At 36.5% G+C, this 26,764-nt stretch overlaps 1 protein-coding gene and 1 non-coding gene across 2 annotated transcripts in view; both read left to right on the forward strand.

The window, feature by feature from the left end:
• The window catches only part of CCDC158 (coiled-coil domain containing 158), an 87,314-nt gene that overhangs the window by 34,133 nt on the left and 26,417 nt on the right, over positions 1 to 26,764 (forward strand). Inside the window, exons 10-15 of the mRNA XM_073236289.1 lie at positions 2,739 to 2,928; positions 4,725 to 4,877; positions 6,961 to 7,073; positions 9,007 to 9,165; positions 10,119 to 10,211; positions 11,054 to 11,176. Coding sequence (XP_073092390.1) covers positions 2,739 to 2,928; positions 4,725 to 4,877; positions 6,961 to 7,073; positions 9,007 to 9,165; positions 10,119 to 10,211; positions 11,054 to 11,176 — 831 coding nt within the window. The remainder of the gene's footprint in view (positions 1 to 2,738; positions 2,929 to 4,724; positions 4,878 to 6,960; positions 7,074 to 9,006; positions 9,166 to 10,118; positions 10,212 to 11,053; positions 11,177 to 26,764) is intronic.
• On the forward strand, positions 5,532 to 5,639 carry LOC118969286 (U6 spliceosomal RNA). Its single transcript, XR_005057245.1, has one exon. It is a non-coding gene; the product is annotated as a U6 spliceosomal RNA (small nuclear RNA).

The following is a 26,764-nucleotide window of genomic DNA, read 5'->3' on the forward strand; positions in this document are numbered from 1 at the left end:
GCATTTTTCTTGAGAGGATTTAGGTCAGCTTGGTCCACTAGAAATATAATGTGAGCCACATAGATAATTATAAGTTTTCTAGTAAACTCATAAAAAGAAACAAGTGAAGGTAGTAAAATATTTTATTTAACCAAAATATCCAAAAAATAGTTATTTTTTTATATTGCAATCAATATAGCAAACTATTGAGCTATTTGTATTCTTTTTTTAATATAAAATATTTGAAATCTGGTGTGTTTTACACTTACAACACATCTCTGCTTAGATTGACCACATTTCATGTGCTCAGTAGTCACATGTGGCTAGTGGCGACCTATTCAACAATGCAGACCTGGGTCCTGGGAAGGGAAGGACTCATTCTAGGAAGCCTTACCAACACAGAGACCAGTTAGGAGGCAGTTGTACGAATCCACATAAGAGGTAATAATAATCCAAATTGGAGGTTGGGAAAAATTTGGTGAACAGTTGATAATGAAGGGTTGGGGGAAAGGAGACTTTGAGGTTTTAAACTTAGGTGTGTGTAAGACTTAGAATATGGAAGCCCCCCTAACAAAAGAACTGGGAGAAGTCAAGAGGAAAAGCCCTCTGTGAGAAAGAAAGAGGAGTGATTTGGTCAGTTTACAAAGTACCAAGCTGGGGATTTCTGACAGTTAGTTGAAAAGGCAAAATTATAGAGCATCCGTATTTGTATTCCCTGCCCTACGCAAAAGCCCAATCGAGCCACCACCTTTATCACTTGCTCTTACAGTTTCCTTCTCACAGGTCTTCCTGCTTCCACTCCTATCTCCAACCCCGCCATGCTTAGGCTTCACACAGAAGCCAGAGTTACATTTCAAAGCATTACATTATATTACTCCCATGCCCAGGACTGCCCAGTGGCTTCTCATGTCACTCAGGATGAACTTTTATATCCTGACATTGCCTCTGAGGCCAGTCTTGCCCGTGGCTCCCTCTCTGACTACATCTCCCACTACTTCCCCAACTCACTCCACTCCAGTGTAGAGGAGAAATCCTTTTCCCTCTGACCTTCTAAGTTCTTGGTTGGGCCTCTGTAACCAAGACAGATTAACAAGAGAAAAACAAACAAGTTTATTGACACATGCATCTCATATATACATGGAGAAACCCAGGGAAATGAGCAACTCAGAGAGGTGGCTTGGAATTCAGGCTTCCATAACATTTTCAGCTAAAACAAAGTAGGGTGTGGGGGAGGCAAATGATGGGACGGTAACCAGGAAAACTAAGGTAAACAAGGAAGAGGCTTGTTGCGCATATTTAAGGTTGTGCCTTCTCCACTGAGAAGATTCTCTTGTGCTTCAGAGTCATCTTTGTCTTCCCGGTTCTGAGAGACATCCTTACAAAGGGGAACTTCTTTTATAAATGTAAATTTCCTTAAAGAGTAAATTCTACTCTGCTTTCAGAACTTCTCCTGTGACGGCTGTTTCTCAGAATAATCCCGGCTGTTTCTCAGAATAATCCCCTCAAAATAATCCTTACGCCAAAGGCATATTTGCATTGGCATATTCTGGTCTCCTCCTCCTGTCATTCCGATGGCTGTACTGTTCCCTGAACTCATTATCTGTGCCTAGAGCTGTTGCCCAGCCTGCCACATATGTGGCTTTCTCCTTCACCTCTTTGAGGTTTCCTCTCATTAGAGAGGCCTTTCCTGACCATCTGTGTCAGAACCCTCAGACCACCTGCAAGCTCACTCATTCACTGGGAGGACTCAGCATATAGTTACGCTCATGGAAATGATTTGTTACAGTGAAAGTATATAAAACAAAATCAGCAAAGGGAAAAGGTGCATGGAGGAAACTGAGAGCAGGCTTCCGAAAGTTCTCTCCTGCAGAGTCCTGCAGAATGTGCTTCATCCTGCCAGTAATGATTGTGACAACACATGTCAAATGTTGCCAACCAAGGAAGCTCATTAGACTCAGTTTACCCAGGGTTTTTATGCTGAGGGCTAGTCACATAGGCACCTCTTGCCTGGCAAGTAATCCAGTCTGCCAAAGGAAATTAGGTGTTCAGCATGAATTGTTTTGTTTGCAGAACTGCTTTAGACACAGTGAGCCTCTCATCAGTTAGAGTGGTGGGAACCCTCCTATAACCCAAGTTCCCAGACGCCAGCCTGGGGCCAGCCTTGGTAGCAGGCTTCAGTAAGACTGCAACCAGACTCTTGTCTGTGTACCAGGTTAGCCCCTCCCCTGCATTCATTTTTCTCTACCTGCTCACCTTCTAAAATTCTTTTTCTGGTCACATATTATTTATTACCCCCCATCAAATATGTGTCTTTGTCTCCTCTCACTGGAATAGAAACCCCGTAAGGACGATGATACTGTTTTGTTGAAACAAGGGAGGCCTGGAGGGCACAAGGCTTAAGGAGGTGCTCACCTGGGGGCTTACCTGCCTCCCCCTGGTGCCGGCCCTGCTACTCCATCCTAGCATGTAAAATAGTGCCTGGCACAAAGTTGGTGCTCAGTGCATATTTTTCTGAATGAATGAATATGTAGAATAGGAATAATGAAGGGTTGTTGCAAACTAGAAATTGACATCCAAGGTAAAATATTCCTTTTGTTATCCCACTTACTGTTGATGCTTTATAATAAAGTACAAATTTAATATCCTGGGAAATAGTGAAAAGATATGGCATATAGTTAGGATACTAATACAATATCAAGGATAAGTATTTACATGTTTTTTATTTCTTACTCTGTCCTTGTATTTATCCCTATATTTAGATTTTAAAAGATAAAAAGGATGCAAAGATACGGGAGCTTGAGGCCCAAGTGAGTGACCTGGAGCTAGAAAAGGTGAAGCTGGTGAATGCCGGCTCTAAGCGACTACAGGCAATGAAGGACATCATACAAGAGAGATATCAATTATTAAATGAGGTGAAAACTAGTAGGAATGATTTAAACAGTCTTACAGGTATGTTAGTTCAATTCAAATTCTGCTAAAAAATAGGAGCGCTGTCAGTGAAGTCCTGTGTGGATTCTAAGACATTTGTAAAAAAATGTTTCCTCATCCCACATCACAAATACGGATAATTAAGCTGTCCCCATGGAGGTATTTCATCTCCTGAAATTGTGGTGATTTCCCCTTAGGAGCTTCCATATCTTGCACTCATTAATTGTTAACTTTAGTCAAGCCTCAGAGTCCATGAAATTCTTCACTGAGTTTTCAAGGATGAAGGAAGAAGTGGAAATCTTAGGCCCTTTGAGTCAAATAGCTTGATTAGAGGTTTAATAATGAAGCAAAATGTGTACACACACTTATGCAAATTTATTGAAAGAAAAATCCAAGACCTTAAATTAAAAAATGAAACACTAGTAGTCCACCCATGAATAGGATGGTACAGGGTCATTTACATCACACAGTCAGTGACCCCTGAGCATTTTATTGTACCAGATACTGAGAGGGGCCCTAGAGACACAGCAGTGAGGCTCCTGGCTAGGTGGGAGCCAGACTTACCTGGAACGGATTCCTGCATATTGGCCGGGTCACTGGGGCTGTGGGCTGAGGGCACACGGAGGAGAGGAGGTGACGTCTGCATCAGGTTTGAAGGTAGAAAAGGAATTTCATGGGTGAAAAGGAGACGGAAGAGCAATCTAGGCAGAGAGAACATTATGGGCAAATGCATGAAGGCATGAAATGACATAATGTGACCTCAGAGGTACTTGTTGGAGTAAAAGTGCAAAGGAATTAGAGCTAAGGAAGGGGTCAGAGCAGACAGGCAGAGCCAGACAGCATGGAGCCAGCAAAAGATATCAGGTAGAAGACTGTTGTCATCAAATTTACATTTCAGTAGGTCAGTGCCAACAGGTAAGAGAAAGGCAAGACTAATGGGATGAAGGCCAACTGGTTAAGGCGGGCTTTGCCGTGGTCCCAGGAAGTGGGATGAGAACTCCGACTAAGGCAGTGGCAGTGAGAATGAAAGGAGAGGGAAGAATAAAGAATATTCTTGGAGATTGGATCATGGTACCCAGTGATTGGAGGGGTTGTGTGTGGGTTTCAGGTTTTAAGTTTGTGCTGTAGGAGAACAATGATACCAGCAAGTGAGAGGAAAACCAGAAGGAGGGGCAGGCTTGAGGGCCGGAGGGTGAGATGTAGTCAGTATGAGAGTATAGGTCAGGATGGCACTGGGACATCCGTGGAGCTGCCTGGATGGACAGAGGTAGATCTTAGCAAAGAGGCAGGTCTTGGCTCTGTTTGTTCCCTTTGTATGTAAATCTATCCATCATACATAAATATGCAAATAGTTGAATATGTGTGTATGTGTGTATTCTTGTATATGAATGGTGAGTGTGGGCCAGGTATTATGATAGTTACTGGAAGTAAAAAGTCAGCGAGGACACATGGCAGCCTCCAGTTACTTACTGCGTCATGGAGATTCATCTGCCCACAGACAGTGGTTAGATCTGTTGGGGTGGATAGGACCACCCAAGGAGGTTGTTGAAGATGAAATAGATGTGAGGCAATTATACTGTCTGGAAAAAACTGTAAACAGTAAGCAGGTAGAGGAAGAGGATCCATGTAAGCAGATGAAAAAGAAAGGGTCAGATCCCTATAAATATGTATGTACACCTAGTTTCTATAACAATGATGATATGACTAAATGAAGTATCTCCCAGCTCTAAAATTCTGTGATCATTAATAATAAATATATTTCATAACAATAGGATAGAAAAAAGTAATTGTCTCTTACTGATTTTCACATTGTACAGAGGACTATGAAGTCTTAAAAAGGAATTTTCGAAACAAAACGGAAGAAATGGAAACTACTACAAATAAACTGAAAATGCAATTAAAATCTGCACAGTTTGAACTAGAACAAACAAGAAGTACATTAAAGTCAATGGAAGGATCTGACGGTCATGGTATGCTGTATTAGATTTTTTTTTCTTCTGTTTTTTAAATTCTACTGGTCTAGATTTATTAAAATACAAACCTGGATATGTTGCCTGCCACCTCTTCACAGTGTCACAGTGTCACAGTGAGAGATATACAGCAATAGGTATCAATGATGGGTGTTATATAGCAGTAGTTCTACTCAGGTTCTTTTAGGGAAATTGCCATGTGCTTAATTTAATCCCTAAAGTATCTGAGACTTTCTTTTCCTGGAGCTATTTCAGTAATTTCTAACAGACCTCAATGTACCTGCCAATTAATTATCTTTAGGGAAATACTGATATAAATACAAGTTACCAGTAATTTTCATTCAACCCCTTATTTTTCACCGGTTTATTACCTTCATAGACCTAATTGTCAGTGCTTGATTCCTTGTTTGTGATAAAAATGGGAAGGAGCCCCGGGGATTGAACTGCTAGACTGCCGGTCCCTTCTCACTGCTTAGACATGTTCCCTTCTTACCTTGCTGATGACAGTATTAATTTAGAGAAGAGAAGATTTGCTATTTCATATTATTTACATCTTATTGGTATGGCTATATTAGCTGACTTTAAGAATAAATATTTAAATAAAGACAACATTTTTGTTTCTCAATATTTTTTACTGTCAAAAGATTGATGTGAGTGCTTACTTCAGCAGCACACACACTAAACCTGGAACCGTAACAGAGAAGATTATCAGGGCTCCTGCACAAAGATGGCATCGAAGTGCTTAAAGCCTTCCATACTTTGTGCTCTTTTTGGAGGTTCGGCTCTTTCTTTGCTGATTAACATCAAGAAAATGATGGGCTTTGGAGAAGCCACTCAAGATGCTCATTTGGGGTCTGTCCACCCACCAAAAAGTCCCTTCCTCAGGGCCCCCCAGGCACATCCACAACTGCCCCAGGCACATAGCAGTTTTTAAACTGACAAAGTAATCCTGTGTTGGCATCCAAATGCTTGTTTTCATTGAATGAAATCATCTTAAAATAAAAAAGATTTATTTTTAAAAATTACCTTTGAAGGCCAACCATGACCCATTAATCAAACAAGAATTCTTCAGAGTGGTGAGCAAATGGTGTCAGACTTTTGATCTGTTAATAAATTAATGCCTTGTACCTGTATTAACCCTATTTTTTGACAGCTTAGCTATAGGAACTATATCTTGTTAGCAAGTCAGACCATTCATCCTCTTCAATTTTGTTTTTAAAGAATTTTTAAAGTTTTTAAAGCATGGTAGATTTTCTTTTTATTTCCTTTTTATCCTCTAAGCTATATTTGGACCTGATGCAAAGCAGTGGCATTTTCAAGCCTCTTTCCTCAGCTGACTGTAAGAAACAACATAGGGTCTCTGAATTTTCAAGCAAAGATGAGCTTCATATATCTTTTCAATGGTCTGTCTTGTCTTCAGTATTTAGTGCTTGTTACCTATCTAGGACACTCTCATCCTGTCACTAGTCCTACTAAAATAATCTCATATATGCTAATGTTGCTGTAAATTTGACTGTCAAAATAGTAGTGAGTTCTAAGCACATGACAATAACCATGAGAATGAAAATAGAATAGTTTCTGATATCACTGGAATCTTAAAAAAGATCACTAATAGTAGATGTCTTGTATAGTGTTTCAAATATGAGTTCTAGAAAAATACTTTAGTAAAAATACTGTATACATTATTCATTATATGGCTATACATTTTTATGAATGTATTTCCTATATTTATAACTATGAGTTTGGTCAGTATTATTTATTAATGTCAAATTATGGTCAGTGAAATTTTTTTCAGTAGCAAGGAAATCACAAAACATTACTCTTTCTCTCTGTCTCTTTCTCTTTCTATATATATGTATTTCTCAGCTCAAAATCTCTGAGCAATTGCTGGAAATTGTTATATCCTAATACTGTGAAATCTGAAGATCTTTTTCCGTGATCTCTCCCTTGAAACTGTCCAGGTGCCTTGGAGAATCTTACTTTTCATGTTCTCATAAACTTTAACCACCAAATTATTGTAGCATCTCAAAATCTAGAAACTTTAAAAACGAAGGCACAATTTGCTCCCTCTCTTTTTTTCCAGCTATGAAAGTGGCAATGGGCATGCAGAAGCAAATCACAGCGAAGAGAGGTCAGATTGATGCCCTTTGCAGCAAGATAGAGTTTTTGGAAGAAGCAATGGCAAATGCAAATAAGGTGAGTCCCTGTCCTGGGTGGGGCAGGGGCAACCAGTGTGTTCACTTGTTAACATATTACAAGACTGAATAAAACATAGCCAAGATGCAGAGTACTCTGGAGAAAAGAAAGAGGTGATTTCTGACTGAGAGAATGAGGGAAAAGTTTCTGGAAGAACATTTGAATAGGATCATGAAAAGAGGTAATACTTTAAATGCAGGAAATGGGCAAAAGGACATCCCTGGTAGAGACAGGGAATGATTGCTCACAAGCACAGACAGTCGTGCTATAATGCACCATATGTGTTCCTGAAGTCACTGTGCTCTGTGCACAGGGTTTAGAGTAACAGTGGGATTAGGAGCACCATGTTAACAAATTTTGTCACTTAGAGCCTAATGAAAATGGTAGCACAATTTACACATGTTATATAGTTAAGAAAACATAAGTAATACAGTAAGTATGGCCCTTTATCTTTAAAAAGACCTGAAGCTTGCTTTTGGAAGTGTGTGTCGAAAGGTTACAGCTTGTGAGTTACTGTGAAGGGGTAGAAAGAGGGCTTTCTATAATACCAGATATGCATGGGTACAGCTCATAAGACAAGGCAAACCGAGGTAGTTGGTAGATGTTTGAGGAGTATGCATGTATTCCTGTATAGCTCTGTCTAGCTGGGTGCAGTTTTCTGCATTGATCTAGTATTTCTCATAAATGAAGCTGCACATAATAAATGTGAAGTTTGTGTTATGGTCAAATGTTCCCTGATATGCAATCACTTTGGAACAAATTTGCATTTTCAAAAGAACTGACTGTAATAGAGGTGAGACAGTAAGGAGCTTAAGTAGAAAATAGTAAGTGCAACTAGAATAATTGCTTTCCCCACACCCCAAGTGAGCTGTGAAGTCCTTTTTTTAGAATGAGGCTAAATATTAGCAAATACATACGTACTACTCCTCAGATGGACTGATTCCCTCTTTTCTCTTCCATTTTTTTCTCCTCTCCTTTACTCTTATCCTAAATTTGTTCTTTTCTTCTTCCATTATTTCCTACTTGGAACCTAAAACAGTGCTTCTCCTCCTCCCCAAGACACTTAGGGCATTAAGAGGTTACTGCCTGCTGTCATCAGAGATGCCTGCCCCCTAGTCAAAGGACAGTATTCATAAAAGCTCAGTGACATTCCCTTCAAACAGAACAGAAGGAGGCAGTTTGCAAAATGAATCCCTCTTTCTTTTGAAGGCTTTTCTGCCTAACTCATCAAGAAAAGGAAAAATTATTTGCACCCAAAATGTTTATTTACAATATTGATAACTTCTGCCTTGTTTACATTAAACTTTTTCTCTATGAAAAGGAAATATATTTAAAGAAATACAGACTCAGTAAGTTGAGGTCTGTATTTTGACTACTATGTGTTTCTTTTTGCCCACCTATTCCATTATGTTTTTTTAAAAGGAATGAGCTAATTTTTCATATCAGTAAGCTTATTTTCATCATTGGATCCTAAGTGCCTTGTGGGCAGGAATTGTGTGTCCCATTTTTTATGTGAGAGGATCTGCACTAGGCATTTGTGAAATGAATAGTCAACCTTGAAACAAAACAGAAACCCATAAAGCTTTCAAATAAATGTCTTCTTTAAATCTCTCTGTCATTTTAAACAAGTTTCAATAAAATTTGGTGTATAATTACTCATTCTCAATTTACAACACTCTTTTTATGACACCATAGTTACATATTTTGTTGGTTTCATGACATATCAAGCCTAGAAGAAATATATTACTAGTAGTGATAAAAATGAGAGTACACAGTAACATAATTCTAGCAGCTCCCAACTCCAGCTCAGAAGCAATTAAATGGAATATAAATTAAACTGTAGTTCAACTGTTATATAATAGTTTATATTTCCATCACATCTCAACATTTATGTAAGCATATTATTTCTGATACTTTCTCCTCTATAATGTAGGAAAAGCATTTTCTAAAGGAAGAGAAGAGTCAGTTAAGCCAGGAATTGAATACTGTTTCAACAGAAAAAAACAAGATGGCTGGAGAACTAGAAGTCCTGAAATCTCAGGAACACCGTTTAAAAGAGAAGATTGCTAATATGGAAGTTGCTCTTGATAAGGTCGCTAATAACAAAAAATAAAGTAGTTACCAACTAAATAGCTATTGACTAAATAGAATTGTTTTGAATGAAAGCTCCGTGTTGATAGGAACCAAATCTGTGTTATATCTCAACCACCTAGCACAAGGAAAAACCGTATCTTATAGAGAAGGCTCTTATGAGCTTTAAAAACATAGTTATAAAATCTACTTTTTACAAAATTTTCTTATTCAGCCTACCCCAGTCACAAGAGGAGTAAGATATAAAATACAAGATGCTCCTGGTATCCTTAGTGAACTGAATGAATAAGAATGTCTTAAATCTAACTTACCACCAGGAATGACATGAACAATAGGTAGAATACAGTCCGTTAATAACATCGATAAAATGATCAAGTTACATTAATGTCTGGCACCTTGTGGGGTCCAGGAAATGCAGGTAGAAAGCATAGGTTAAAGAATGAGAAGGATTAAAGACCCTGTGTTTGTCAGTGAACTTTATTATAGAGGAACAAATCTTCCTGTCACCTGAAAATTCTAGACTAAAAAGTATTCAAACTTGTTCTTGATCCTTCAGAAATCAGACCTCATGGTTAGATAAAGTGATCTGTGATCCCATTTATGCCAACTTTGGTCTTAAAACATGATATACTAATTCAGTGAATTTCAGGTATGGTTACTTTTATGTAAACTTTTTTACATTACTAATGCTATTTGCTTATTTCTGCCTTTATTCATTCATTCTGAGTGCCATCTACATACTAAATGCTATGTAGATGCTGGGGATATAAAGGATAAAAACATGACCTCCAATTGTCCTGGGCTTATTGAATAAAACAGATAAATAGATGTTGTACAGTGTTCTAAGAGTAGCGGAAGCTTCCTTGAAGAGATGGTAGCTCTGTATTTATAGGTTAATAAAATAAGATTGCATAAAGAATGGAGGGTAAACCACATGTGGTTGCTTGATTGTAGGCATCTTTGCAGTTTGCAGAATGCCAAGATATAATACAACGTCAGGAACAAGAATCTGTGCGCCTAAAACTTCAACATACTTTGGATGTAAAAGTAAGGTCTTTTTTCACATCATAAGTAATGGTTTAAGCAAAAATAATGCCTTTGTTTGATATATTTTTCATTTGCCTGAGATACCTTCAACTATACTTTCAACATGGTCCAATACTAGCAATTATAAAATTTGTATAAACATCATTACGTATCAACATAAAATACCTACCTTTTTTATAGAGAGTAACAAATTGAAGCACCATGCATTATGTTAAGTTTATAATAAGTGAGGGAAACACAAAAGGACCTGTTTTGGGGATACCTGAGGGAAGTTTTGCATATGGAAGGGTGTCAAGCAAGTAGAAAGGCCCAAAGTACAAGTGTGTTTGACTTGTTTGGAAAATAGCAAAAATGATTTAATCTGCATGAAAAAAACATATTTTGTTTAAAAACAGTACATTTTCTGCTGAAATATGTCTGTTTTCCAGTATATTTTAAAGTTGCAGGCATAGCTTAAAACTGCATAGTCTCAATTTTGGATACGATACTGTCACAAGCTAGAGCCCTCCATAGTTGTGGAGGATCTTTCTCGGTGGTATGTGACAACTAGCATGTCTTTGGCAAAAGTTAGAAACCAGTGTAGAAGCCTACAACCCTAGGTATATTTTCACATCTGGAATGCTTTTATCAACCAGAAGTATGAGGCATCTTCCTAAGCACATGCTTAGTCCTCAAAGAGTAACTTTAGATACCCAGAATCATCTTGCTTATTAGTTTGGTTTATAACTTTGTAGATGTTCAACATGTAAGACTGAAATTATGTTTTCAGAAATAGTATTTTGATTTCACAATCCTAGTTGTAGGTTGACAATTACTTTGCTCATATCTGTATTGTTTTCCAGGAACTGCAGGGTCCTGGATACACCTCAAATTCTTCTTTGAAACCACGTGTTCTGCAGTCCTTTACTGCCCATTCTCATTCTAATATACCATCTTCACAGTCTACAGCCAGCTTCCTGTATCATGTAAGTAACTAGTCAAGTAATCCATGATGCAAATGTCCTAACATGTAAATAATTTTAAATTCAGAAGAATTTCACTAAACAATATGTCAATAATGATGATATTTTCAATTACTAGATTTTAGATTTATACAGACCAGATGAATGAAAATGTTTACTATTTGGTGTTTTCTCTGGGGAAAACAAATATTGAAATATCCAATGACAAAAATGTTAATAATTGTTTAAGTTATTTAATAGCCTTACGTTCAATTCTTGCCATCTAAGCATTTCCAGATTACGAAGTAAATACTGAGATGGGTGAAATAAGTATCGCTTCAAACGCCAAAGCCAAAAGGGGTGTATCTACTCTTTCACCAAGATGACAGTGATTTGCTGTGTACTGTTTCTTCATGAACTATATGTGAACTCCTATAATCATTAAGATGTTTTTATTCCCTTTAGTTAAAATGTTAGAGATTTTGAAAATTTTTTTGTTTAACTTTTCGTACTTTAAAAGCTCAGGAAAAAAAAATATGTGTCAGACTTTGTCTCCTCTGAAGGTACAGATTTTGGAACCACTAATTCCCTGCAACTAGAACTCAGCTCCAGCTCTAAAGAAATGAGACTTACTTCCAAACCACACATGAAGATCAACTTCCATTAGTTGACAGTCCTACCATGTCATGGCAGCAGGACCACCAGTGATCTGCCAGGTTTCCACCTGTGCTGTTTAAATGAAAGGCACAAACTGGGAAATGACTGCTAATTAAAATGGATGCCTCTCATGCACTCCAGGTGTGTGCACTGAAAACACACTGTCACACAGCAAGTAATAAACATTCTATCAAACAATAGAATATTAGAAGTTAAACATCGTTCTCTTGGGAGACTGGAAGTTGGAGGTATGTGGAAGAGAGGCAAGAGACTGCTGCTTTTTGTTTTGTTATAGAATCATTTTACCTTTAAGCTATGTACATATAACAGTGATAACAAATTAAATTAATTAAATTAAACCCTCCTCCCAGAGTAACTCCACAAACCAAACAAGAGACAGGGAAGAACACTGACCAGGAGTCACTGAGACCCCAGATGTGACTCTCACTGCCTCGTGTGACCTCAGAAAGCCAGTTAAGTATGGTACCTTACTCTTCATCTCTAATGAGGAATCTGGACTAGCTGATCTCTAGGGTCATCTGGGAAGATCAGCTCTGAAATTCCATGACTTTTCATTTTGCCTGCCTGCTTAATAGACAACCTTTACTTGATTACAGAGAATCTCATCCATCACTGAAAAAGTACCAGTCATTAGTCTATTGAATTAAAATCTTAATAATTCTAACAGCAAAATGAGCTATGTTTTCTAAATAGACTGTCTAGCATGCTTTCTGCAATTAATTTTTTTTCTTAAAAATGTTTATTATCTAATTTAGCACAATAACATACATTCTTTGTTTTGCTCATGGATGTGGCCCAAATACCTAGAACAGTATCTAGCATATAATAGATATTCCATAAATATTTGTCTAATAGGTGAATAAGTTGAATTCATTGTTAGAACATTGTGTTCAAATTTCTATTGTTTCTAGTGTTTCTACTGATAAGTAAGTTTTAAGTCTTCTTTTTGCTCTTTTGGAGGTAATTTTTTCCCTGACTGCTTTTAAGATTTTCTCTTTGTTTTAGCTTATAGCAGTTTGTGATGTACATAGGTGTGGTCTTTGTCTTTATATTTCTTGGCAATCACCCACCTTTCTGGATTTGTAGGTTAATAGCTTTCATTGATTTTGAAAATTTTTTATTCTTTACCTTCTCAATTATTTTTCCTACCTTACTCTCTTGTTTCCTTCTGGGACTTACACTATTAAGTAACATTTTTTAAATGGTGTAAAATAACTCTGTTGTCTGAATCCCCTGTGGATTCATTATTTCTTTTGGTTTCTAATCATGTTCTCTGGTCTCTTTGTTGTTGTTTTTTTCAACACTTAACTTTTTTTAGAGCAGTTTTAGGTTCACAACAAAACTGAGAAGAAGGTACAGAGATTTCCCACATATGCTCTGCCACCACACCTGCACAGCCTTCCCCATCATCACCACCACTGACCTGAACGGTACATTTGTTAACAAGGATGAACCTACATTGACACATCATAAGCACCCAAAGTCCATAGTTTATGTTGGGATTCACTCTTGGTGACATACCTCCTATGGGTATAGACAAATGTACAGCATAACGTCCATTGTCATATACTATACAAAGTATTTTCACTGCCCTCAAAATCCCCTGTGCAATTCCTCTTCACCCTACCCACTCACTCCCACACCTGCCAGCCAGTGACCTTTTTATTGTCTCCATAGTTTTGCCTTTCCCAGAATGTCATATATGGTAATTTTGATCATATGATAATATATTTTTAGTTTTGTAAGAAACTGCCAAACTGTCTTCCAAAGTGGCTGCACCATTTTGTATTCTCATTAGTAATGAACTGAGAGTTCCTGTTGGTCCACAGCCTTTTCAGCATTTGGTGGTGTTAGTCTTCTGGATTTGGGCCATTCTAATAGGAGTATAGTAGTATCTCATTGTGGTGTTACTTTGCATTTCCCTGCTGACATGTGCTGTAGAACATCTTTTCATATGCTTACCTGCCCTCTCTTCTTTGGTAAAGTGTCTGTTAAGGTCTTGGCTCATTTTTTCATCATTTGTTTCCTTTTAAAATAATTAAGTTCTGAACATTGAATATGAAAAATTACATAGGTAATTTTGGATTCTAGATTTTTTTTCCACAGAGGATTTATATTTGCTTTTGGCTGGTAGCTAAATTGAAGGCACAAACAATCCCACATCACCTTAATTCATTTGAGAAAGGAGATGATTCAGATTAAGGCTCTTATTCCCAAAGCCTAAAGTTTACCAATTATCTTCCATTTCTTTGATATAGTTTCAGTTTTTAATGCCTTTAGCTTCTTGATTCTCAAAAAGCTCATCTCACTTTCTCAGTCTCTCAGCTGCTGCTTTAGAATGTTTCTGAAAAAAATATCCCCAAATGCCTCTTTTCTCTAGATTTCCTTTTGTTTGAGATTTTGGCCCCACCATTATGTACTGTGTCAGTAGCTCTTTAAGGTTAGCAAGCAGACTAAAAACTAAATTTATTTACTTTTCTAGTGCATTTGAACAGAAGGGTTATCTACCACTACTGGAAAAAGTCCTCTGCTGTTATCCGTATACTATAACTCATTTTAGATATTTTAGATATTATCTATAAACTTCTGCTAAGGAATATAAAAATTTAACTCTCTTTTAACCTGACACACATACATACACACATACACATATTTCTTTTCCCTGTGTGATCCCCCCTATATAATCATCTCATACATTTTGGTTAAGTCACATTGAGAGCTTAAATTATTATGACTATGTAAATATTGTTCCCTAGCTGAACTTTGCAGTGAACTGTGATTATATTCCCTTTTTGCCTTTAGATTTAATAATTGTTTGTTTTACTTTGCTTACTTTTCTATATATCTAGAACTAGTTAACCTACAAAAATTTTTTGGAAAAACTATAAAATTTCTTTTAATATGAGCAAAGTAATCAGATATTTTATCAGTTCCTTTATTTGTTTATATAGTCATGTATTATGTATCATGTCTTTTAAAGCCCTCTATATTCCTGTTCTATTCTGGGTTGTTGTCTCTAGGCTTGCTGTGTGGTTGCCTTCTTGAATTTTCTTTCTACTATAATTCTGGGAAGTCTCTTCTTTTTTTCTCTTTTAGGTTTAATTCCCTTTCTTGGTTTATTTCTTTCTTTTTGGAGCATATGATGCAGCAGCTAACTGTGAAAGGGTGCATTTCACTAAGTGTTTTAAAACTTTGCATGTCTGAAAATACTTTTATTCTTCACTTACATTTGACTGATGCTCAAAGTTTCATTGATGTTGTGTCATTTGGGTTCCAGAGCCTTTGTATGTGAACTGCTTTTGTTTTTGTTTTTTCTTAAAGCTTCTAGGGTCTTTTCTTTATTTCTGGAATTCATTCAGGATAATCCCTGCTGGGGGTCTTCTCTTCATGTTGCCAGGAACTTATTTGGCTCTTATGCTTTTTCATTCTCAGAAATCTTCTTGTACCATTTATTTGATCATTTTCTCCCTCATCTTCTCAGTTTTCCCTTTCTGGAATTCCTGTTACTCACCTATTAGACCTCTTGGATTGATTCTCCTATCTTACTTAATTTTGACTTCCATTTTCCATCTCCTTATTTTTAATTCCCACTTTTTGGGAAGTTACCTGAAGTCTACCTTCCAAACATCTTTTAAATTTTTTCTGATATCATATATATTTTTTAATATCCAGGAACCCTTTTTAAATTATTTAAATCTTTATATAATGTTCTTGTTCTTTCATGAATGAGATACTTTCTCATTTCTGTATAAGAATATTAACTTTAGGTTTTTAGTAATTTCTTCTGTCACCTGAATTACTGATGTTTCTTCAAATCCACTTTTTCTGTTTGTTTTGATGTCTGACTTCCTTGTTAGAGAGTTCCCTTCAAGGTTTTGTGATCACTGGGTCTCCATTCACATTGAAGATATAGGCCCTAAAAAGTCAATTAAAAGTTCTTTGTAAGGTTGACAGGATTTGTCAAGTTATAGTAGAAGGTTAGATATTGTTTTTTATGGAGGGACTCAAAAATTATCCATAGGTCTCTTCTCATAGTCCTGTCAGTTTCTCTGAAGAGGAATTTTCTTCCTACTGATTTGTATCTGTAGATCCAATTTACAGTGTTCTGAGAGGGGAGCGGCGTGGGGAGGCTGGGGAATCTGCCTGTGCAATCTCACTTCACGCTCCTGTGCTCAGTCTTTCTCCTGCTGTGCCACATGTCCCTTTGGGGTCTAAAGTTCTCTGGTTCAACCTCATGCAGAGATAAAGCCTCTAAATTCACTTAGGGGAAAAGAATGAGTAGTTACCTGACTGTGGGGAGAGTTCTGGGATTCTCACAGCTTCTCTCAGGGACTTTTAGCCAATCCTCCCATTTTGCTACCCTATCTCTTACCCTAGCTTTAGAATACATGAGCCCTCCAATTCCTGAGCTTTTCTGGAATACTCTGATGCAGAGCAGCTTGCTTCTTGTTGTCATTTAAAATTTTAGCTTTCTTTGTTCTGCTAAATCAATCATGAATTATCCATTTGCTTCCCATCTCCCAAAATTTTGTCATCATTACTCATTTAATGTTATCTGTCCTTTCTTCTTGTTAATTCTCTTAGTGTCATTTTAGTGGTGCTTCAGATACAGTAGAAATAAATGCTAGGTATTATGTTGAGAAGTAGGATATTACTGTTTGCATTATCCTTCATTACCCTTCCTTTACCTTGTCTCATTTTAGTCTTCTTATTCCATAATTCTAATAATAGCTGGTATTTACTGAATACCAGGCAGAGTGCAAAGTTCTTTCTGTAGATTATCTAATTTATTCCTCACAGCTACCCACATGAGATAAGTGCTATTATCATACCTATTTTACAGATGAAGAAACTGAGTGACTTACATAGAGTCCACACACAAAAACACAGTTGTGCCAAGATTTAACCAAGACAGCCTGAATTTAGAGCCTGTGTTTTTAACCATATACTGTACTGCTTCTCTACCCTACATTGCTGAATGCTGTTTATAAAAAAATAATTTAAGTAATTGATGATGTAAATATTCTGTCTGAATTAATATTGTATGGATTTATACTTTTTTAGAGCTTCAAAGGCATTTAAAATTACCCAGTTGATTCCCCTTATGCTATAGGTGAGAAAACAGAAAAACTATGTAATATGATTTGGTTCGAGTACAAACATCGTGAACATGTATGTATGTATGTGTTTGTATATATACATACACACATATACACACGTAATTGGTATTTTGACATAGAATTATCTTAGATTAATGTTCCATAAAGGTTCTTTTAGCATATAGAAATGAAATAGTTCTAGGATAATATAATTTATTTTATTCATATATCAAATTCTATACACGTGCTGTGCAGTTTGTGCTACCTGTGCTTGATCGGTGCCACTGAGGCACCCATGATGTGGATGAGAGCTTTAGCAACACTCTATTTTTGTCTTGTTTCCTACTTACCCATTCTTGATATACAACATAAGTAATATATTTATATTCCAAAGAGTGTATTTATATTCCACTTTTATAACTGTCTTCTAACAGAAATATAACAATAAGAGATAGGTTTGGTCAGACAGTCTCAAAATAGAAGAGTCTAATCAAACTGAATGAGATCAAGCTTTTATTTTTAGCTTTTTTGTTCATCTTCTGTCTTTGGAGGATGGAGCTAGGCCGGGTTGAGAAGCACATACTCTCCCCAGACATTATCTATTTTACATCATTAACTCATAAGTTTGCCTGTGATGGACTCAGGCCATTAGAGAAAACCATATTTGGAGAAGCTGCATTACAGACATAATTTAAGAATTATTTTAGAAACAAATCTAACATAATGTGATTCCAGAGTCAAAATGTAATAGGCAACAAATGAAATCACAAAATAAACCTTAAGTTTAACAACAACAGTGCAAGTTTATGTTCTTCCCTTGAAACCAAAAGCTTGTAGAAGTTTTAATTTGAAAATGTATGTCCCATACAAATAGCCATGGTGTGTATCCTAAGGGTCAAAGGACTGGAATGGGGAAGAGCAAGATTCTTTATTGGGCTCCAGAAATTTCAGGAAGAGCTTGTGTTTAATAATTTTTTAATTAGCCATACGAGTCATATCTAAAGAATGTTTTAGAATTGTTCCTTTCATAGATATATTCTAATTTTAAAAATGTATTTTTCTCATTATAAATCAATATATTCCTTGTGAATTAAACAGTAAATATTAAAAATAAATCAATAAAAGTATTACAAGGCATACAAAAAGAAAAAGGAAAATATAAAAATGTTGACTAAATAAAACTTCTTAATCACACAACCATAAATAAAATTAAGAAAAATCACAAGCTAGAAAAATATTTCCAATAGAGAAAGGGTTAATATCTATAATAGAGTTTTTACATACCCAGATGAAGATAGCATATACTCTAAAAAAATTGGTGTGCTAAAAATATGGATACAGAATTCACAAATAAGAAATGTAAATATCCAATAAACATGAAAAATGTTCAAATTCACTTATAAACGAATAGCAGTAACTACATATCAAAGCAATTTTGTGTATAAAGTGGTCACATGGAAACAGGAAGGGTACAGTATGATGGGCACTTTTGTGATTCTGCTAATACACATAAATTGATACAACTTTTGTCATTTTTGTTTCCAAAGCCCATGATTCTTTTTTCTTTTAAATTAATAGACTTTATGTTTCTAGTAGTTTCATGTTTACAGAATAATTGAGCAGAAAATATAGAGCTACCATAGACTCCCTTTGCCAGACTCAAGGTTCCCTTATTACTAACATGTTAAATTAGTGTGGTTCATTTGTTACAATTAATGAGCTAATATTGATATATTATTTTAACTACTAAAGTCTATAGTTTACATTGGGACTTATCCCTTGTGTTGTACATTCTAGGGTTTTAACAAGTGTGTAATAACATGTATCCACTATTACAGTGTCATGCAAAATAGTTTCACCACCCTAAAAATGCCCTGTGCTTCACCTAGTCATCCCTTCTTCCCTTCCCCTGAACCCCTGGCAACCAGTGATCTGTTCACTCTCTCCATAGTTTTGCCATTTCCAGAATGTCATAAAATTGGAATCATATAATATGTATTTTTTTTAGATTGGCTTTTTAGTAATATGCTTGCAAGTTTCCTTCATGTCTTGTCATGCCCGAATAGCTAATTTCTTTTCATCACTGAATAATATTCCATAGTATGGATGACCGGTTTGTTTATCCATTCACCTATTGAAGGACATCTTGGTTGCTTTCAGGTTTCAGAAATTGTGAATAAAGCTGCTATAAACAACTATATGCAGGTTTTTGTGTGAACATAAGTTTTCAACTCTGTTGGATAAATACTAACTGGCATGATTGCTGGATGTTATAGTAAGAAGATCTTTAGTTTTATAAGAAATTGCCAAACTCTCTTCCAAGGTGGCTGCACCATTTTACAATCTCACCAGCAATGAATGAGAGTTCCTATTTCTCTACATCCTTGCTGTCATGGATTTTGGATTTGAGCCATTCTAATAGGAATGTAGAGGTATCTCATTGTTTCAATTTTCAGTTCTGCAATGACATATGATGTTGAGCATATTTCCACATGCTTATTTGCCATCTGTGTACCTTGTATAGTGAGAGGTCTGTTCCATATTTTTGGCTATTTTAAAAATTGGGTTGTTTGTTTTCTCACTGTTGAGTTTTAAGTGTTTTATTGGTGTATTTTGGATACCAGTCCTTTATTAGATATGTGTTTTGAAAAGATTTCCTCCCAGTCTATGGCTTGTTTTTTAAGTTTTATGAAGTCCAGCATGTTGATTTTTTTCTTTCATGGGTCATGCTTTTGGTGTTATATTTAAAAAGTCACCACTATCCCAAGATCATCTAGATTTTTCTCCTATGTATCTTCTTAGGAGTTTTATAGTTTTGCATTTTGTATTTAACACTGTGATCCACTTTGAGTTAGTTTTTGTGAAAAATGTAAGGTATGATCTGGATTAATTTTCTGTACTCTTTGTCTATCCCTTGATTGACTTTGTGGGTAGTTGATTTGATTTTGCTTCTGCTTAGTAATTAATTGTTCTACTTTGCTGTGGTTTTATTTTCCCTGGTGACAGCTATTTAGCCTTAGGAGCACTTCTATCTACAGCAGTCCCTCCAAAATGCACTGTAGAGGTGATTTGTGGGAGGTAAATTCTCTCAGCTTTTGCTTATCTGAAAATTCTTTAATCCCCCCTTCAAATTTAAATGATAACCTTGTCGGGTAGGGTATTCTTGGTTCGAGGCCCTTATTTTTCATTGCATTGAATATGTAATGCCACTCCCTTCTGGCCTGTAAGGTTTCTGTTGAGAAATCTGTTGATAGCCTGATGGGTTTTCCTTTGTGTGTAATCTTTTTTCTCTCTCTAGCTCCTTTTAAAACTCTGTCTTTATCCTTGATATTTGCCATTTTAATTATTATATGCCTTGATGTTGTCTTCCTTGGGTCCCTTGTGTTGGGAGATCTGTGCACCTCCTTGGCCTGAGAAACTATCTCCTTCCCCAGATTGGGGAAGTTTTCAGCAATTACCTCCTCAGTGACACTTTCTATTTCTTTTTCTCTCTTCTTCTTCTTCTTCTGGCATCCCTATAATGCAAATGTTGTTCCATTTGGACTGGTCACACAGTTCTCTTATTTCATTCTTACAGAGATCCTTTTTTCTCTCTGTGCCTCAGCTTCTTTGTCGTCCTTTTCTCTAATTTCTATTTCACTTACTGTCTCCTCTACCTCATCTAATCTGGTTTTAAATCCCTCCATTGTATGTTTTGTTTCAGATACTGTATTTTTCAAAGTTACTATCTCTTTCTTGAAATCCTCCCTGAAGTCTTTAATATTTTTATGTAGCTCTGTGAGCATGTTTATGATTTTTATTTTGAAATCTTTATCAGGAAATCGGTGTGTTCAGTTTCACTTAGCCCTCTTTCTGGTGTTTGTGGGATTTTAGTTTGTACATTGTTCTGCCATTTCATATTTGTATTGATTACTCTGGAATAATAACTTTGTGTAGGGGACACCGTCTAGTGCCCAGAAGCTCTACTCTCTGGAGCTTTCCAGCACCTAGAGTGATGGTGGGGTTTGCAGGTGAGTGACACCAGTGCCTGTTAGGAGGAAAGAGCTCTTTCCTGCTTCCTGGTTGCAGTGCCTGCCTCCACTGTGGCTGAGCACATAGGGAGGAGCCTCTGTGTTAAGCCCCTGTAGCTGCTGTAGGCAGAGCCACCATTTGTCTGGCCTGGTGCAATGGTGCGAACAGCAGGTTTGCAAACTGGTAAGGGCCAGGTGGAAGGAGCGTCGGGCTTTGTATCATGGTGGGGGGCCTCAGCGTTCATTGCCAGCCAGGGGGTTGGAGCACTTGAAGCTCCTGAGAGTTCCCAATCTGCTGGGATGAGTGTACTAGGATGATTTTGTCCACCTATCCTTTCTCCTGAGAAGAAATGCTCTGTATAATCCTTGCCCCTTTAGCAGCCCCCTTCCTGTTGGGAAGTGTTTCAAAGTTCCTGCATTTCTTTTGTCCGTGAGTGACTGGTTGCGGGTACCTGTTCTCCACAAGTGGCTAGAATCTCAGTGTCTCTGAGTATTCCCCCTCTCTTTTCTTTCCAACCCCTGTAATCTCCAGAGCACCATGTAATGTGGGTTCACACTCCCACAGCAGATCTCCAGGGCTGAGTGTTCAGCAGTCCTAGGCTTCCACCCACTTCCCACTCCATTTCTCTTCCTCCCGCTGGTGAGCTGGGGTGTGGGGAGGGCTTGGGTCCCACCAGATCACAGCTTTGGTACTTTACCCTTTTCCATGATGTTTTCTCTTTTCCCCAGATGTAGGCAGTCTTTCACAGTCTTCTTTCTAGTGCTCTTTCAGGATTCATTGTATTTGCTGTAATTTCATATTATATGTGGTTTTGGGAGGTTTCTGTCTCACTTTTCATGCCGCCATCTTTAAGCCTCTCTATTCAAACTTTCTTTTGATTGGTATTAGCATGTATATCTTTCTCCATCTACTTCCAATCTATATGTATATTTATATTTAAACTAGGTTTTTTATAGACAACATAAATTTAGTTGGGTCTTGTTTTTTTGAGGCACACTGACAATCTTTGTCTTTTAATTGGTGTGTTTAGATCATTGTCATTTAAAGTGTTATTCATGTAGCTAGATTACTATCTATCATATTTGTTACTGTTTTATTGTCATTCTTTGTTTTTGTTCCAGTTTTTGTCTTTCACTTTTTTTCTGCCTTTTGTGGTTTCAGGTGAACATTTTGTATGATTCCATTTTCTGTCTTTTCTTAGAATATCAATTATATTTCTTTTTTCCTTTTCTTAGTAGTTGTCCTAAAGTTTTCACTATACATTTATAACTAATCTAAGTCCTCATTCAAATAACTATATCATATCACAGGTAGTACAAATGCCTTTAATAACAGAATAGTCCTAATTCTTACCTCCTGTCCCTTGTATCGTTATTGTTATTCATTGCACTTATACATATTATAATACATATTTTATATTTTATAAAATATTTTAAAATAAAATACATTTAAAATTTTTAATAAATATATATTATGGTATATTATATATACATATATATTTAATCAAATACATTTTTCCTACGATTATTGGAATAAACTGTTGTTAGAACAATTAAAAAAAATAAAAAGGTTTTATTTTACCTCCATTTATTCATTCTTTAATACTCTTCCTTTGTTTATGTAGATCTGAGTTTCTGACCTATATCATTTTCCCTCTCTCTGAAAAACTTCTTTTAACATTTCTTGTAAGGCAGTCTATTGGCAACAATTCTCTCAATTTTTGTTTGAGAAAGTCTTTATTTCTCCTTCACTTTTGAAGGATAATTTTGCAGGGTATATAATTCTGCATAAAAGAGGTATTTTATTCTCTCAATATTTTAAATATATCACAAATCTTCTTGCTCATATGGTTTCTGAAACGTCTGATGTAATTTTGCTTTTTTGTAAACTTTGCTGCTCTGTAGGTAAGGTGTTTTTTCCTCTGACTTCTATAAAAATTTTGTCTTTGTCTTTGATTTTCTGCAGTTTGAATATGATATGGCCATGTGCAGATTTTTTGATGTTTATAATGCTTGATATTCTCTGAGGTTCCTGAATCTGTGGCTTCGTGTCATCAATCTTGGAAAATTCTCAGCCATTATTACTTCAAATATTTCTTCTATTTCTTTCTTTCTTCTATCTCCATTATGCACATGTTGCACCCTTTATAGTTGTTCTATAGTTCTTAGACATTCTATTTCATCATCTTCATCCCTTTTTTTCTTTGCATTTCAGTTTTAGAAGTTTCTGTGGATGTATCTTCAAGTTTAGTGATTCTTTTCTTGGCTATATACAGTCTATTGATGAGCCCTTAAAGAACTTCATTTCTTTAGTGTTTTTCCTTCATTTCCTTTTGATTCTTAGAAATTTAGTCTTTATGCTGACATTACCCATCTATCTTGCATGTTACCCACTTTTTTCATTAGAATGCTTGGCATATTAATCATAGTTATTTTAAATTTCTTGTCTGATAATTCCATAATCTCTGTCATATCTAAGTCTGGTTGAGATGTTGTCTCTTCAAACTGTCTTTATCTTCTTAGTATGCCTTGCAATTTTTTGTTGAAAGCTGACATCATGTGTTGGGTAAAAAGAACTGAGATAAGTAAACATTTACTGTGATATTTTATGTTTATTTATCTAGGAGTTATGCCATGTTTACCATAGCTGCAGGTGTCAGGGTCTAAAGTTTCCTCCGGTGTCCTTGTTTTTGTCTGACATGTTGTGTTTGGGTTTCCCTAGAGACTTCTTTAATAACATATTTGACATGCAGATCTTTCTCTTGTAATCCCATTATTATACAGAAGCCCTGTTGATGTCATGGTAATGTATGGGGGAAAGAGAAGCATTCTGTATAGTCCTGTGATTAGGTCTCAGTCTTTCATGAGACTGTGCCACTCCCAAATTCTTAGTTCTGTTACCCCACCATCACCACCTTCACATGAGGCAGGAAGGCTAGAAGGGGTTGGGTTGGGTATTTCCCTTTCTCCAGGTTGGTCAGGCTCTGGTAAAATGCAAGGTGAAAGGCTCTGGTTTAATAGTGTCTTTTGAGGCCTGGATTTGTTAAGAACAGAATATCTGAGTTACTTTTCCCTACTCCTGCCAGGAGCACAAGGGAATTTTTCTCCAGTTCTCACTCTGAGAACCCAAGGGGCTTCTAGAGATAAAAGTCACAAAAGTTTGGTGGCCCAAGCCTAGAGTTTTTAACTCTTAAGTTTGTCTACACTGAGCCTCTAGCAATTCATCAATTAGTTTTATACTCATTACTGGCTTCAATGGAGGACTTACGCTCCAGGAAGCTGTGATTCTGTATATTTGCCTCCAGTTTTGAGGATAGCAGTTTTCCCTTTGACCTTGATTCTCTGATGGATCTAAGAAGAATTGTTTGTTATCAGTTTGTTCAACCTTTTTTACTGTGAGGACAGAAGTCATGACTTCTAAGTTTTGTACACAGCAGATTGGACTGTTACACTTTTCTAGAAAATAGTTATCAAAAGTCCTAAAAATATCCTTTGATTCAATAATATCTCTTGAAATTGATATTGAGAAAATAATCAGATAGACACAAAGTTAAGGCATGACAATAGTCATTGAAGTATTATTTATAATAGCAAAAAATTGAAATGATAAAACTATTACAATAGGGCATTGGTTCAAAAATTATGAGTTTAAATAATAGTTATGTTTTTAACTAATGTCTGGTGGGAAAATGTTCATGGTATATTAAATGACTAAAAATCTGATGAAAAAGTAGTATATACATATACAGATGGCACCTCTGTCCATTTTACCTGAGGCTCCAAAGTCAGGAATAAGACATGGACATCCTAAAGCAAGGTAGTAGACCACTTGTGCAGCACAAGCTAAAGATTGTAAAACCAGTTTTGCTGCTTCTGATTTACCAGTTCAAGGTTTGGGAAGAAGAGAGATTGAAAGTTGAAGAGACCCTTAGAGAGAAGTATTTAGGAGAGACTTGTCAGTATGCTGTGGTCTCCCCCATTCTCCCCCACCCCAGGGCAAGATGGAGCTTCAGAGATACTCCTCCAGAGCTTGACAAGTGTATCCTAGGATTTGATTTACGTCCCCTCAAGAGAAATCTATAGTCAAGAGCCTCTGTAACTAGCAGAATAGAAAAGAGGATTGCCTTGGTGGAATGTGGCACTTGCCCAGTGGAGGGCAGAGGTCAGGCCCATACTTCCCATGGACCAAATACAGGCTCTAGAGAAAGGCACCTCAACCAAGGGAACTACCTGGACAGCCAGTATGAGCTCCACAGAGGAGTAGACTGTGGTTGTCCAGGGCATCTGAAGTCCCCAGATAGCACCCAGGGGCCACTCAAGTGAGGTCTCACCTCCTCACTCTGCTTCCCTCCCCTTCTCTCTGTCCCTAGCCCTGGAGAGGCCCAAAGCAGCAGCTGGTAAGTAAGGAAGCAGAAAAGAGGAAAGGGGCTTACACCCCACTTCACTGAAGCCTTCTAAGCCTGACACAAGTGGTCTCAGCACCTCCTATAAATTTATACATTGCAAAAGACAGGAGAGAAACACATCAAACTGTCAAAATGTAAACAGTATTTATCTTCTGGCACATGGGATTTCTTTTTAATCATGTATTTAAAAACTTTTTGGAAATGAAAATGTAATACCTTTATTATAATCAGGAAAAAGTGTGTATGTATATTCAGAAGACATGAGTGTTTTTTTTATAATGACCCTTCAAGAATTAGTTTGTTGTCTATAACATTTTATCTATTGGACAATTTGTTTTTCAGAAACATGCTCTTTCATGGTATAATTTGATTTGTGGCCTTGCCCTCTATGAGAATTCTTTTTTAATTTATCAAGTTGGGAATTTTAAATTGGTTTTGTCATCTGTATGGATTCTATCTTGATTTTTAAAAATAGCTATTGTTGATTTAATAGTGACAGTAGTTGTTTGTCTTATATACATTATTTCTAATCTTCACAATAACCCAGCAAGATAGATTATATTATCTCCATTTTTAAAGGAAGAAACAGGTGCTCAAAGAGGTAGAGTTGCCCAGGGTCCCAGCTAGTACACAGAGGGGCCAGGATTTGGACCCAAGTCTGCTTGATTCTAATCCCATGCTATATATACCATGCTGCTCAAGTGTTCCCAGATAATTTGCATGTACTTTCTCTGTCCTTTTCTATGTTTGTTTTAAGGAAAACTCTTGGTGCACAGTATTGAATTAGTCATAATCCTTGGTGTATGATACACTCTCATTGTTGATCCCTACCTAGCTTTAGTTATATGATTGTTTAAAATAACAGTGAAAACAACTGAACACATTGCCTAGCCCAATAACTAGAACATTACCAGTAACTTACCTCTGTGCTTCTCTCCATCCCATTACCCAAGAAGTAACTACTCTGTCCTATCATTTTGGTATAGCGGTAATATATGAACAAGTCCTTAATGCAGAAGCAGTTAAATACATACACACAGAGATTTTTAATATAAATGGAGTCACACATACTGGTTTGCAACTTATTTTTTTACACTTAATATTTCTTGGAGGATATTCTCCACATGATAGCCCTGCAGAACCAAGTTTCTAAAGTTTATTGACACATGAGAACAGTGTCTATAGGTGTAATACATTGTCTGCTTTGGTTCCACAACCTTTAAGGGAACTTGGCTGCATCCTTCAGATTCCTTGATTTGAACTGAATGCACATGGTATCTGGATGACTCCTATCCCTCAGCATGTAGCAAACTATAGATAGCAGCATACATACATGGCTCAATAAATATTCATTTGTGAAATGGTTAACATTTGTTATAATTGTATCAAGGTCACCATTTATGTAAAAATAATAATGTA

The sequence above is a fragment of the Manis javanica genome, chromosome 5 (genome assembly GCF_040802235.1).
Source record: "Manis javanica isolate MJ-LG chromosome 5, MJ_LKY, whole genome shotgun sequence".
In the NCBI taxonomy this organism is placed as follows: Eukaryota; Metazoa; Chordata; class Mammalia; order Pholidota; family Manidae; genus Manis; species Manis javanica.